This window comes from Sceloporus undulatus, chromosome 5 (assembly GCF_019175285.1).
Source record: "Sceloporus undulatus isolate JIND9_A2432 ecotype Alabama chromosome 5, SceUnd_v1.1, whole genome shotgun sequence".
In the NCBI taxonomy this organism is placed as follows: domain Eukaryota; kingdom Metazoa; phylum Chordata; class Lepidosauria; order Squamata; family Phrynosomatidae; genus Sceloporus; species Sceloporus undulatus.
The window spans coordinates 56,622,185-56,637,009 of record NC_056526.1 but is presented as its reverse complement, the minus strand read 5'-3'; the positions used below and the strand labels follow the sequence as shown (position 1 = coordinate 56,637,009).

At 38.2% G+C, this 14,825-nt stretch overlaps 1 protein-coding gene across 4 annotated transcripts in view; it reads left to right on the top strand.

Moving 5' to 3' along the window:
• Positions 1 to 14,108, top strand: part of CNOT2 (CCR4-NOT transcription complex subunit 2) — a 76,050-nt gene extending 61,942 nt beyond the window's left edge. For 2 of the 4 annotated variants that reach the window (XM_042468730.1, XM_042468728.1), the window contains 6 exons: positions 5,244 to 5,305; positions 5,418 to 5,467; positions 7,406 to 7,506; positions 8,201 to 8,345; positions 12,786 to 12,839; positions 12,951 to 14,108. In XM_042468730.1, the coding sequence (XP_042324664.1) occupies positions 5,244 to 5,305; positions 5,418 to 5,467; positions 7,406 to 7,506; positions 8,201 to 8,345; positions 12,786 to 12,839; positions 12,951 to 13,037 (499 nt within the window). In that variant the 3' untranslated portion in view covers positions 13,038 to 14,108. The remainder of the gene's footprint in view (positions 1 to 5,243; positions 5,306 to 5,417; positions 5,468 to 7,405; positions 7,507 to 8,200; positions 8,346 to 12,785; positions 12,840 to 12,950) is intronic. The other 2 variants (XM_042468731.1, XM_042468729.1) reach the window with 1 other exon arrangement.
• Positions 14,109 to 14,825: the final 717 nt, after the last annotated feature.

Here is a 14,825-nt window from a genome sequence, read left to right as displayed (position 1 = left end):
ATATATTCCTTACTAAATTTATAGGCAGGGTCAGTGGTACTCAAACCTTTTACTCTTGGGACTCCCCTTTACATCTACATGTGGACGTGCCTGCCCCAACTCCTACCCCCACTTGATACAGTATATGCATAAAAATATTTTGTTTATTTAGTGTTTGCCTCCAAACCCTCTCTCCTCATCTTTCCATTTTCTAGCCTTGGCACCTGATTCAACAACTTGAATTTAAACTTTCATTGCTTACTTGGACCTTTGTTCTTTTTATTTTCTTTGTCCCTGAGTGGGGGTGGATTGTGTCATCAGCCTCACAAGAATGTCCAGTCTTGGTAAGTGTCAATCATTTGTTCTCTGTGAAGCTGAAGACACAGTCCACAACACATGGGATATATCCAAGCCACCAGATCTTAAGGACTATCTAAATAAGGGGTAGGCAATCTTTTTGAGCCGGGAGCCGGGTTGCTGTCCCTCAGACAACTGGGGGGCCGAAGCCAAAAAATAAATAATTAAATATTTTTTTAAAAAAAGAATTAAATATATAAATAAACCAGGACAAATGTAGGACAAAATTTTCAAATGGAAGACACTTTTTTTAAAAAAAATGGAGGACACACGAAAAAATTTGCTGATTTTTAAAAAAATGTAAATATAAATGCATGTTTCTGAGGTTTCTATAGACTGTTGCCCCCCAAAGGCCCCGGCGGCAATCGGTGGCAGGACTGGGCTGGGGCCGGTCCCAAGGCCTCGCCAGGCCGCAGGTTACCTATCCCTGGTCTAAATAAACTGTTGATTCACAACAGCCTGGAAGACTGCCCTCCCAGAGGCTGCTTGACTAGATCTGAATTTGACTAATTTATAGTGCTTCACAAAAGTTGACGGTTCTTGCCAGCCTGCAGCCTTATATTTGTTCTCTATGGAAGCTGCTACTCTATAGGCTGTTGTTGTTGCCAACATAAGAAGTTTGGGAGGAGGAGGAGGGATCAGGACCTCCAAGTCTCATGCCCCCCCCCCCCCCCTCCCCCCCCCCCCCCCCCCCGGGTTTGAGAAGCACTGGCAAGGTAATAAGGATGTAAGAGAGTATGACAACTGTGTAGCCAAAATGAAGATAAATTCTTCCTTTTATTGAATTTATCTGCTGTGTATGTGATAGAACAGGATATGCATCTTTTATTCACTTCTTGGACTGTATCAGTGAACATGATGGAATCTCTGTGCTACATACATGAAGGCAGTAGTCTGTTCACTGGTGTGAAACGGAATACTCCACCTGTAGTATTTGCACTGCTCACACAGACCTGAGCTAGGATTCCTAAGACCTGCCATTCTCACTGCATCTCACCATGGACCTATCATTCCAACCACATCATTTCATTCTTTTCTATCTGTGGAAAAATCAGCCCTTAATTTCTTTTTATTTTATTTTATTAAATATTAAAAAACACAATCATAAAAACCTTAACAATCATAACAAAGAGAATTGCCCCATCATACATTATTTCATCATACAGTCATACAATTTGTTATTCCAATTGTTTGACCTATTTCAAATAACGATGATGGCCATCCTCTCCATTTCTTCTTACGATTCCATCAATTTAGTACCTTTTCTTATTCCTTTCTCTATTATCTTCTCTTACACATCCTCAATCTTTCCTGTCTTCTTCTTCCCTTCCCTCTCTCCTCATTCTTTCATCTCTCATCCTTCTTCCTCTTCTTCTCCTACCCTTACTCCACTCCATACCCTCGCATTCACCTTCTAAATCTTTATTCTTCTCTTCACTTACACTTCCCAACTCGCTTACTCTAACCTTCGATCACTTTTCATTTACTCTCTACATTTATACCTTACTTCCTTTCCATCATCTGCCAATTTATCTTTCCCTCTGTTGTTAACTTTCTATTACTGTTATCTCATAGAATCATAGAATCATAGAATCATAGAGTTGGAAGAGACCACTAGGGCCATCCAGTCCAACCCCCTGCCATGCAGGAAATCCAAATCAAAGCATCCCTGACAGATGGCCATCCAGCCTCTGTTTAAAGACCTCCAAGGAAGGAGACTCTATCACCCTCCGAGGGAGTGCATTCCATTGTCGAACAGCCCTAACTGTCAGGAAGTTCCTCCTAATGTTGAGGTGGAATCTCTTTTCCTGCAGCTTGCATCCATTGTTCCGGGTCCTGTTCTCTGGAGCAGCAGAAAACAAGCTTGCTCCCTCTTCAATATGACATCCCTTCAAATATTTAAACAGGGCGATCATATCACCTCTTAACCTTCTTTTCTCCAGGCTAAACATCCCCAGCTCCCTAAGTCGTTCCTCATAGGGCATGGTTTCCAGACCTTTCACCATTTTTGTCGCCCTCCTTTGGACACGCTCCAGTTTCTCAATGTCCTTTCTGAATTGTGGCGCCCAGAACTGGACACAATATTCTAGGTGGGGCCTGACCAGAGCAGAATACAGTGGCACTATTACTTCTCTTGATCTAGACACTATACTTCTATTGATGCAGCCTAAAATAGCATTGGCCTTTTTAGCTGCCGCATCACACTGTTCACTCATGTTCAACTTGTGGTCTACTTGGACTCCTAGATCCCTTTCACATGTAGTTTCATTCAGCCAGGTGTCACCCATCCTATATCTGTGCATTTTATTTTTCCGCCCTAAGTGCAATACCTTACATTTCTCCGTGTTGAATTTCATTTTGTTAGCTTTGGCCCAGCTTTCTAGTCTATTCAGGTCATTTTGAATCTTGATCCTGTCCTCTGGGCTATTAGCTATTCCCCCTAATTTGGTATCATCTGCAAATTTGATAAGTATGCTCCCAATTCTGTCATCCAGGTCATTGATAAAGATGTTGAATAGCACTGGGCCCAGGACAGAGCCCTGTGGGACCCCACTGGTCACTTCTCTCCAGGATGAAAAGGAGCCATTGTTGAGCACCCTTTGGGTTCGGCCGGTCAACCAATTACAGATCCATGTAACAGTTCCTTTGTCTAGCCCACATTTTACAAGCTTGTTTGCAAGAATGTCATGGGAAACTTTGTCAAAGGCCTTACTGAAATCAAGATATACTATATCCACAGCATTCCCTTCATCTATTGCAAATCTCACCCGTTTAAGTTGTTATATATACACAATAGGGTTTTTGAAAGCTTGCTTTTATGTATTGATAATTAATTTGTCTTATTAAATTCATATTGTTACTATTCCATTTCCTTATTTTCTTTCATAATAGTCTGGAGTTTATGCGTTCTTTCTCTCCTGTACTGTACTAGCACTTAAGGAGATATATTTATTATATGATCTGAGAGAAAATAGTAATTTAATAATTGTTTGTTTAGCCATAATATTTCATGCTGCTTGTTTTACTATTTTGGTACCTTTACAACATCCTATCTTGTTAAGTTATGAATATTTTGTCATAGTTGCTAAGAATCTTTTATTTCTTTCCTTATATACTATAGTTTCTCTATTGTTTTCCTTATATTAAAGTTTCTTTTATTTCTTTTCCATGTTGTTCGTTAGCTGTATACTGTATTCCCCAAAACCAAAAAACAAACAAAAAACCTTCTCACTCTTCCCTTTATTCTTTCTTACCTCTCTCACTTTTTTTTTAAAGATTTACACATTTTGCTTAAATAATTGCCCATTGGTTGCCAATCATCTTTACCTTATTTCTTTGTTTTCCCTTTAGTAACTGAGTCAGCTTATCCATTTCCATTGCATCAATTAATTTTAATAGCCGTTCATCATTATCCGGGACATGGTCAGATTTCCATTTTTGTGCTAAAGCTAGTCTTGCCATAGTAATCATATAAAAAAGTATTTTCCCAAATCTTCCTTCCAAATCTTTATCCGTCATGTTCAATAGGTAGGTTTCTGGTTTCATTTGAATATTAATTTTTACTGGAGTCATATACCCACAAAAGTACATTTTATAGCAATTCTCTCTGATGTTTTGTGAGGCAGTGCATTGTATTGTTTTTTAAAATTAGTTTATTAGGGTCTCCAATTAGAATTTTATTTATTTCAGATTCTTCAACCTCAAATCCTACTGTTTTATTGTCCATTCTATGCCTTTCTTTAATTTGTCTATATGGGAACCAGTTTATGTTGTGTCCTTCTTCTCTCAGTTCCTCTTGTGTTTTCAGCCTGGTTAATCCTTTTTGTCTTGTTAGTAATACTTTATACGTTAACCAATTTACGTTGTGTATCATGAAAAATCGCCCCTTAATTTTAAAGGGCGATTAAAGCTGCATATGATGCAGGAGGAAGGCTTGTGACCAAAAGTAACATCATTAAGTCTTCCATTTCTGTACAGAGGTAATGGATCCTAACTGTCGAATAGGGTGGGGAAAACTGTCTCCCATTTAATTTTTAAAACCAATAATGCCTTCTGCACTTTTTGGGAGTATGGTGAACAATTACTTCATGGACACTTTATTTCACAACTGGAAGTGACATCTTCAATAGAAAAGAGCCACCCCCCCACATAGTGAAATTGCTACCTACTGTATACCCCGTAGAGGGTGCAGGGGACATTTTTAGTTTAAAAAATGGGGCATGCAGTCCTCCAAGGTGTAGGGGTCAGGACAGAGAGACCACCAATAACTCCCTTCTCCTACTATAGTAGAATGTCAAGTTGCTGGGCTGGACTGTGTTTTAAATAAGTACAGTGGGACAGATTGCATCTGCAGTGTAAGAAGGAAACTGACAAAGCTGTTATACAGTTGCATTATAAAGGCTTTAGAACTTAAGCAGGGGACATTCTCAGTTTTAGAAGCTGGTACTTCTTATTTTTTATTGTTTAGTGGAGAATTGTGTTTGTTTGCAATTCTTCCATTTTAACAGAAACTAGATAAACAGTAGTCAGCGCATAAAAATCATAGCTTTCTTGGAGTCTGAACAGTTATTCTTCCTTTTTCTGAATATAGCAAATACCAGGAATGCACCATTCCTTTCCAGGAAGGTAGTATCATGATAATTCTAGGCCTGGGGTGTATCACTAATATGAGGAGTGACCACTATGATCAGGCAATTCTGTGTGATTGCCAGTTGCATATGTTACCATTGATATCTGGAGCCATCCTACATGAAATCAGTTCTTCAGTGATTGAAAAACAAAGTTGCCTAGATAATGTGTGAATCTGGCCTCTGTATTTAAGTGTCAATTAGCATTGTTAAAAATAACAGAAATGTTGGGATAAAGATGGATCTTTATCAATTCAATCCATCCTTTTCTCTATGCAGAAATCTTTACCCTAAATTTGCATCACCATGGGCTTCTTCACCTTGTCGACCTCAAGATATAGGTAGGGTTGACTACTGAGTCAGTAATTGTATTTTTAATATAAAGTTAACATTCTTAAGTGAGGATCAGTGTCATAGATTAAGAATTCTCTCACTTCTCTTTCCTTTATCTAGATTTCCATGTTCCATCCGAATACTTAACGAACATTCACATTAGGGATAAGGTGAGTATATCTTGTTGTCCCTTTGTAAAACAAATTTAGAAGTTATTTTTTAAAGATGTTTTGATAATTAGGTATGTATAATAGCAGAGGGTTTGAACCATGAAGTCTCCAATTAAAATCTTGTCTCTGCCATTATGCCACTAGGTGACCTTAAGCAAAGCACTCTTCCACTCTTGCCACACAAACCCTCCACTGTTGCAGAAATCTGAAGTTGAGGGTGGACATATATTTTTTGGCAGGGGGGGGGGGCGGACATTCCAATGACACACACCCCCAAAGTGGCCAGAGGTTGCTCCAACGCTGCAATTGGGTCCTTTGGACCAGATCAAAAAGGAGTCGGAATATTTAGGCTCTCACAGCATGCATCTTGGGACGACAGGCAGTGGCCTTCTTTGAGAGGAGTGGGCCATGTGGTCATGGTTGGAGCGGCCTCTGACTGCTCCTGGCAAGCTGTCTGTTTCGCCCCTAAGATAATGAAAGTTAAGCAGTTTGAACACTCCAGGTAATAGTTGGTAATTAATATTATTTGTGTTTAGATGCCTTTGACAAATACAGTATGTATCTCTTCAGTATAATTATGAAATAGAAGAGTGTATTTAAAATGTGAGGCATCTCTCTGAACAGTTAGGAATTTTCCCCTATTTGTTTTTATAGAAAATGGTCACAACAGTTCTCAGTTGAAATTTCAGGAGAATGGATTATAGTTCTTTTTGCTACTGTAGTAACATTTTTATTAATATAGTAAATAGTATTTATGTATGGTGTTTCTTGTTATTATATGGCTTATTATATTAAACAAAATACCCAAACCAGGTTTGATGAGTTCAACTAAATTTTGAATTTTGACTTGTAGCTTAGATTAAATTCTTCATTCATTTCCTAGCAAATAAATTCAGCAAAACATTTAGGCACATATAGGTAGTACACAATTATGTGATCTAAACAACTAATGCTACTCATATAAATAAATGGAATAGACTTACAAAATTGTAAGACTAAACTTTTGTTCTTATGTGCTTCCAAGTCATTGAATTATGGCGATCCGAAGGTGTACCGTATTTTCCGGTGTACAAGACGACCAGGCGTATAAGACGACCCCCAACTTTTAAAATTAAAATATAGGGTTTGGCATGTACTCACTGTATAAGACGACCTCCTCTTCATTTAAAAACCTTGCATGCAGGCAGCCCCCTGGCCTACTAAATGGCTGAGTTAAGGGGGCCTGGTGCCTACACGCACTGGCATCCAGGCCTCTGGAGGACCCTGAAAGCCGGCAGCAGGCTGTGCGCATGTGCGCAGGCATCCAAACTTTCGGAAGCCTGGAGGCCGGCAGCAGGCTGTGCGCGTCGGCTTCAAGGGACCAGGGAGTCCTGGAAGGTAGGAGGAGGCTGGCGGCGAACACGAGGCTCTCTAGCGGCTTCGGTGGCTGGGCTTAACCCTGCGTATAAGACGACCCCCAATTTTTAATGCAATTTTTGAGCATTAAAAAGTCGTCTTATATGCCGGAAAATACGGTACTTGTTATGGGATTTCTTTTGCAAGCTTTATTCAGTGGAGATTTGCCTTTGAATACCTCCAAGCCTGGGAGAGTGTGACTTGCCCAAAGTCACCTAGTCAGCTTTCATAACATTTAAACCACCACACTACTTTAACTCTCAGATTAAACCCTTGGTATCTCATTAATTACATTGACAAAAACAATGAGGTAAAAAGGAAGAAGGCACTAGAAGGAGAAGTAACTTAGTTTATTTTATTGCTAAGAAAATAATTGGCAACATACTTGGCAACCAGTTTGTAAACTAGCTTGTCTGTTGAAATTAGGCAAGAGTTCTTAATATTTGCTTAGTCCCTTCAATATAGTAGGAACACATGTCAGATTGGAATTTAGTGCCTGTATGCAATCCTCTTTTTAAAACATGTTTGTTTTTCCCTTTACAGTTGGCTGCAATAAAGCTTGGCCGCTATGGGGAAGATCTGCTGTTTTATCTCTATTACATGAATGGAGGAGATGTATTACAGCTATTAGCAGCAGTAGAGCTGTATGTTCAGATTTTAGTTAAATTTATATGGTGGGTGGGGAAAAATTATTTTAACTTTTTTTAAAAAAAAGTTTCATTACAAACTACTTTATATATCACATGTGGGGGAATTTCATCTCAGCAAAAAGGACCTTCAATATAGACAAGGTTCTGTTTGTAGATTTTTTCACCATCTGTGCTTAAAATGGTAGTTGACATCTTCATTATCCAATGCATGTGGGTGTGCACATGTTCAGCAGATGATAGGCATAAACCACCCATTAATATGAGGATGTAAAGTGTGTATAAGAGTTTGTTCAAATATGTGCATATTGATTATAGCAGTTAAGCATTCAGCCTCCCACTTTAACTTCCAGGCTGGGAACTTTGTCCAGAATCATATCCAGGAGCCTGAAATCTCTAAACCACAATCTAGGATGCTGTATATAGTAATGAGATTTACCTATATTGTAAGAGAATTCTTTGTGTAAGATTCTGGAGAAAAAATATTTTATTGCTTTTCAGGAACTTTGCTCACAAATTTCTTTGATGCACAATCTTCCTTTTCGAAAAGGTCATGTTATTGTGTAACATACAGTAAAACATTTAGCACAGTATTTTTGGGAAAAGACATACTGATTTTTAATGTTTTTTATAAAATGGAAATAAGTCCAATTTAACAACATCTTTTTTCTTTCTGGCTGGATAATGGTAGATTTAACCGAGATTGGAGATACCACAAAGAAGAAAGAGTATGGATTACCAGGGCACCAGGAATGGAACCAACAATGAAAACCAATACATATGAGAGGGGAACATACTACTTCTTTGACTGTCTTAACTGGAGAAAAGTAGCTAAGGTATTTGTTCCTCAGATAAATATAAAATCTGCATGCAAGATAGTAGACATTTTTTTTTCTGTTAATTTCCTATGTTTACTTCTGGGCATGTTCCCACTAGTACTAGTGTCATTAAAAAAAGGAACATTCAAAACTATGCTAGTAAGGATTTTGTTTCACACTGAAGGCTAAATCAGATTGTTAGTCCCAGCTAGAGCAGAACTGTTGAATCACTGTAGTGGAACCTACATAAGTATTGACTTCAGAAATCCCATTCATTTAATATGTCTTCTGTAGCTGGGACTGTCAAATTAGCCTTAAGAATTGTAATTACATGGATAGAGATTCTTTGGGGGTGGGGATGGGGGAAAGTGGATGAATTAGATGCTTGCCAGCATTTGTTACCTCGGGTCACTTACAGTTCACTGTGTTTCTGTTCTGACCATTACCCATCCTTCACATGCCTGAGATAATAACTAGACATTGTGAAAGAAATCAAAAGTACAGTATGTCAAAATCCTGAAGTTCAGTGGGAGTTTTTCATCCTCTTCAATTTATTTCAGCCTTAGATTAACCATGCGTTGTGATTCAAAGGTACTTAGAAGATTGTGTTGGGGAGAAATGTTAGTACAGTTGGCCCTCGGTATCCACGGGGAATTTGTTCTGGATCCCTCTGTGGATACTCAAATCCGTGGATACTCAAGTCTCGTTGTCCTCAATGGTAGCACGGCCACATAGCCGTGCCACCTTTGGGAACAATGGGATTCCCTGCCCCCAGCCACCCAAAGCCTGCCTTGCTGCTTTCACTGCAACAGGAGCTGCCTCTTCCCCCCCCCCCCCCCTCCGCTGACACCTCCCTCCTCCTCCTCCTCCCTCTCCCCCTGGTACTGTTGCTGCCACTCCTGATGCTTCCTCCTTCCTCCTCCTCTTCCCCCTGCCTCTGCTTCCATCCTCCTTCTCCTCCTCCTCCTCCTCTTCCCACAGCTGCCTCCACCTCTTCTTCCTCCTCTTCTTCTGTCTCCTCCTCTTTCTCCTCTGCTGCCTCCCCCTCCCCCAATGTGGACTTGCCTTCTGTGGATGCTGGAATCCACGTATGGCAAGTCCACAGATATGGAGGGCCTACTGTAATATAATTATGAAATCCTTGAACCAATATCATTTAAAAATCCAGTTTAAAAAAACAAGCCACAAAAGCATTGTGATAGGGAAAGGACTCTAAAAATAGTAGTTCACTGTCACTTTCTGTGGAGGTAGAAATACCCTAAATACCAGATCTTGTCTAATCTTGGAAACTAAACCAGGTCAGTTCTGGTTAGTACTTGGATGGGAGATCATCAACAAATACCAGGTGTTCTAAGGTATATTTTAGAGGAAGAAATTGGCAAAACCACCTCTGAGTATTCCTTATCTAAGAAAACCCTATGAAATACATGAGATTGCCATAAGTAAACAGGTGGCTTGAAGGTGCATACACACACACAGAAAATTTTATGTGGTGTGTGTGTGTGTGTGTGTGTGTGAGAGAGAGAGAGAGAGAGAGAGAGAGAGAACCTTGATTGAAATGTAAACGTGAATTGCTGTTCAAGTATAGCAGCAATATACAGTATATAGAGGGACACATGATTCTCACCCTTGCTTCCATACTACACCCTTTATGTGAGCAAAACCTTGTCTTGAAAATCATTGTACTAAAAGCAAAAGAAAAAAGCCTTATAGGTGTTATTTTTCAGTGTTCCTCTGAATTTTCAGTTGGGTAAAGGAGGAGGGTCTCCATTTAGGTCTTTTCATTTGATGTTGTGAATTGAGATTTTGAACTTAAATGAATACCCCACCAAAGACTGTATGAGTGCTTTGAACTATGTTGGGAAGTACAGACATCAACATAGCCCTGGTGGCGCAGTGGTTAAATGCCTGTACTGCAGCCATTCACTCGAAACCACAAGGTTGCGAGTTCAAGACCAGCAAAAGGGCCCAAGCTTGACTCAGGCTTGCATCCTTCCGAGGTCACTAAAATGAGTACCCAGACTGTTGGGGGCAAATTAGCTTACTTGCTGTTCACCGCTATGATCTTTGGAATAGCGGTATATAAATAAAACAAATTATTATTAAATTATTAACAGTTGCTGTGTGTGGCTTGGGCTGCATTGGCTACAGTGAGGGTGGGCATGCAGAGATGTTGCTGAAATTAGGTGGATGGGAAACTATTGTATTCAGAGAAGCTTTGTCTTTGATCTGAAGAAACATCCAGACCTTAGAATCTGTGCCAACCTTTCTTTGGCATGGTATCCAGATATTGGAAGTTCTCACTTGCTTTCTTTATCCTGGGTGCTACATTTTTATGGCTGGGCACTAAAGTCAATTTATGTGTGCTCTTGATGCTGTAGATTCATTGGCTCTCTTTGTTTTTTTCTGTACAGTGTCTTGCAGAAATATTCACTCTTGTTCGATTGTATAGTTACTACCTGTAATTGAAATGAATTTAATATTGTTGACACGATGAACACTAAACACTGTGAATGTGCAAAATATTTTTGATGTTATGCAAAGATTAAGTAAACAAACACAAACTAACATTTGTTGATTGTATTAGCATTCATCCCCTTTCCTGTGACATGCTCAAATAAGGTCTGGTGCAACCTACTGCCTCCAGAAGCCTCATAAATATTTGAAATGGAGTCCACCTGTGTACAATTGTAGTGGCACATGATTTCAGATTAAAGACACATGTTTCTGGAATTTGTTGGAAAGCACATCTAAACTAATAGCATCATGAAGACCCAAAAGCTATACTAAAAACATCCCAGAAGCACAAATTAGAATTGGGTCATTTTGAAAAAATCCAAAATCAATGGTAGAAAAAGATTGTCTAAATGTTCCAAGAATTGTGCTTTATAGAAGAGTAGCAAAACAAGCCCATATCTATTTGAAATTTACAAAAAGGTATCTGGGAGACACATGTGGGAAAGATTATCTGGTCTGATGAGACAAAAATTGAACTTTATGACCTTGTCACAAAATGCGTGTTGGTTGTCCTAAGAACACAATTCTCACAGTAAAGCATGATGGTGCTAGTGTCATGTTGTAGGGATGCTTTTCTTTGGCAGGAGCTGAGGAACTGGTCAGGACTGAGGGAAAGGTGAATGGAGTCGAATACAGGGCAATTCTAGCAGGACACAGCTGTTATTGATTCCTGGCAAGTATTGATTGAACCAACAAGTGCCAGTTTTTGTTTACTTAATTTTTCTGCCACACTAAAAATATTTTGCACCTTCACAGTGATGAGTATCTTGTGTACATCATGTGATAGCAATGCTATTTGACTTCAATTTCAGTTCCAGGCTGTAACACAACAAAATGTGGAAAAGTCAAAGGCAGCATTAGTAGGTCCACAAGGCACTATATATTGATGCTTTTTTTGGTCTTTTGTTTTGTATATTTCTCTTTATTTTTAATGTTATTAATGGATCAAATTGTTAGCCACCTTGAAAACCTCTCTCAGATATAGTGGAAAGTAATTACTTGGAATAAATAAATTGCACACTGAGATTGCTCAGTTCTCTCTCACTTTTGTACATACCACAAAATCTGTATAACCCCTTCCAAAAGTACCCTAGCTTCTATACAGTGTTTCCAGAAAACAGATCTCATTGGTTTAATACTTCAGAGGCAGTGAACAGGCCAACAGTGGTGTATATTATTTCACAGATAACACAGTGTTTTCATATTCAGCCTTTGAAAGTTTTGACCAGTTAATAATACAGTTGTCACTGTCTGTGTCCCATTTCACTCTGATCCCACCCTCACAACCATGTAATTGTTTTATGTGTACCCAAGGTTCAAATATTGTACTCTAAGCATCTGAGGAAGTGATTATGATTCTTGAAAGATCATTTAAAAATAAACCTGTTAGCCATAAAGGTGCCATAAGTCTCCTTTTTAATATTATTATTATTATTATTATTATTATTATTATTATTATTATTGCTGAAACAGACTAAATGGCTACCTTTTTGAAATCAGTTTTTTCAGCATGGAACTCTTACATGTTGTTACGAGGGTGCAAGGGAGATTATTTTTTTAGAAGCATTGACAATGGAATGGAAAGCTAATTTCTTATTTCATAAACTTTTGACATAAAAAGGTTTTAAGGCTATGAATATAAATTTTGATTCTTAATTCTGAATCACCTGTGTTTTACACTATGGACAGTCCTGTACTGTACTCGCACCACATGATGACAAACTTTATATGCTTGAGTTTTTCTGTAACAGTTAACCTATTTCTTCATTTTTAGTCCACAAGTAACTAAATTTGTGCCACCAGGAAGTGTTTTATTTTCCTGTAATAGGGTTAGGAGGAAGTGTAAGGGTATTTATTATTAATTCTGTCCCTAGAATAAGCCATGTATATTTGCATAGCGTGAAAATGAATGTTGATTAACTTTATTTTGAAATACAACAGGGGGAAAAGGGTAGACAGACAACTTGGTCAAGACAAGATCTACCAAATTTATTTGTAAGATACAACATTTTTCTTTGCTGTAAGATATGTTATCAACTTAAGCCTATAGAATTTAATGGGCCATCTGCTAATAACAGAATACTCACTTTTTTATTTTATTTGTAGGAGTTCCATCTGGAATATGACAAATTAGAAGAAAGGCCTCATCTGCCATCCACCTTCAACTACAACCCTGCTCAGCAAGCCTTCTAAGACTTTCCTTGTCTTGGGGTATGGCTGTCTCAGCACAATACTCAACATAACTGCAAAACTGATGTGGCTCAGGCATCCTGGTTTTAATTCCTTTTGAGGATCTGGCAATTGGCTCATGCAAAAGGGTCACCATTTGAAGTCCTGCCTTACTAATTATGTGCTGCCCAACAACTAAATTCATAATTTGTTTTTCTTTAGTTTGAGCAGGGTCGGATTTTTTTTTAAATTTTTATTATTATTATTATTTTGCCAGCAGACAAGCTTGAGTCTGTAAAGACAAGCAAGTACACTGACAAAGTTTACCACTTAGTTTCCAAAATGTAAAAAAGAGAGAGAGAGAGAGAGAGGAAAAAAGCAGAAATAGACAATAAAATTTGCATTGTTCATTGTAGCACTCTTGGTAATAAAAAAAATGTTTGTGCATTTTTATGTGAAGATCCTTCTCGTATTTCATTTGGAAAGATGAGCAAGGTCTGCTTCCTTCATTTTACTTCCCCTTCAGTTTTTGAAAAGGCAGTTCTCGCCAACTTAATGCAAGAATATCTGACTGTTTAGAAGAAAGATATTGCCACAACTGTTGGTTCATTTCCAAGGTTGTGTGTTACTGAGCTTCATCTTTCCAGAATGAGCAAAACACTGTCCAGTCTTTGTTACGATTTTGTAATAAATGTGTACATTTTTTTTAAATTTTTGGACATCACATGAATAAAGGTATGTATGTACGAATGTGTATATATTATATATATGACATCTATTTTGGAAAATGTTTGCCCTGCTGTACCTCATTTTTAGGAGGTGTGCATGGATGCAATATATGAAAACGGGACATTCTGGAACTGCTGGTCAGGGGACGTCTTTGTCGCCCTGTGCACTAAAGGGCCAGATTTCAGCAGCCAAGGACATCCATACCCAAGTGAATGTGATGGGACTTAACGAAGTGAACTGAGACAATTCACTCTGGCTGTTTGAACAGCAGCGTTTCATAGGAAGAGAAAAAAAAAGATCAATCTTGTATTTTCTGACCACATAAAGGCTTCTTCTCTTTGTAATAAAGTAGAAAAGCTCTCCTCACTGCAGTGTTGACTTTGATTTGAGATTGTGATACCGCTCCTTCAGCAATGAAAAAATATATATTAAAACAGTTGAAATATTAAACATACAAAACTATAAAGTAATTGTGGCACTTAAAATGAAGAGTCTTTTTGCTGTTGACACTTCATTGAATAAGAATTGCATACCTTTTCACTGTAGGCCTGAACTCCTGATCAAACATGTTGTCATGTCAGAAAAGGCTAAGATAATAGAACAATGTGTTTTAGCAGTGGGGTTGGATAAGATGTGCAATCATGGAAGATGGTCCAAAAATTCACATTGAAATAACTTTCTTTTGTCATGAGTATGTTGTTTTAAATTTTGAGAACAGAAGCTACTTTTCATTTGATGCCTACTTTTTCCCCTGAAGGTTCAAATCCAAATAAACCAACATGAATAACATTTTACTTGTGAAAGACACTGTAACTATTCTCCAGACAGAAGGGGGATGGGATATTGTGATTATATTGCTATCACGTTTTACAAGTTGGTACAGCAAATTGGAAATTACCAAAGTAGTAACAGCAAACTATTGTCAGTGAACTGTTTAGTTTTTAACCTTTTTGTATGTAGTGCAAAAGAAAATTGTTGGCTTTTTTCTTGAGTGACATTGGGAAATCAGCTGCTAATAACCTTGCTATATTTCTATATCAGGTGTACAGCAAATATAAATTCTACATTTTATATGTATTTTTG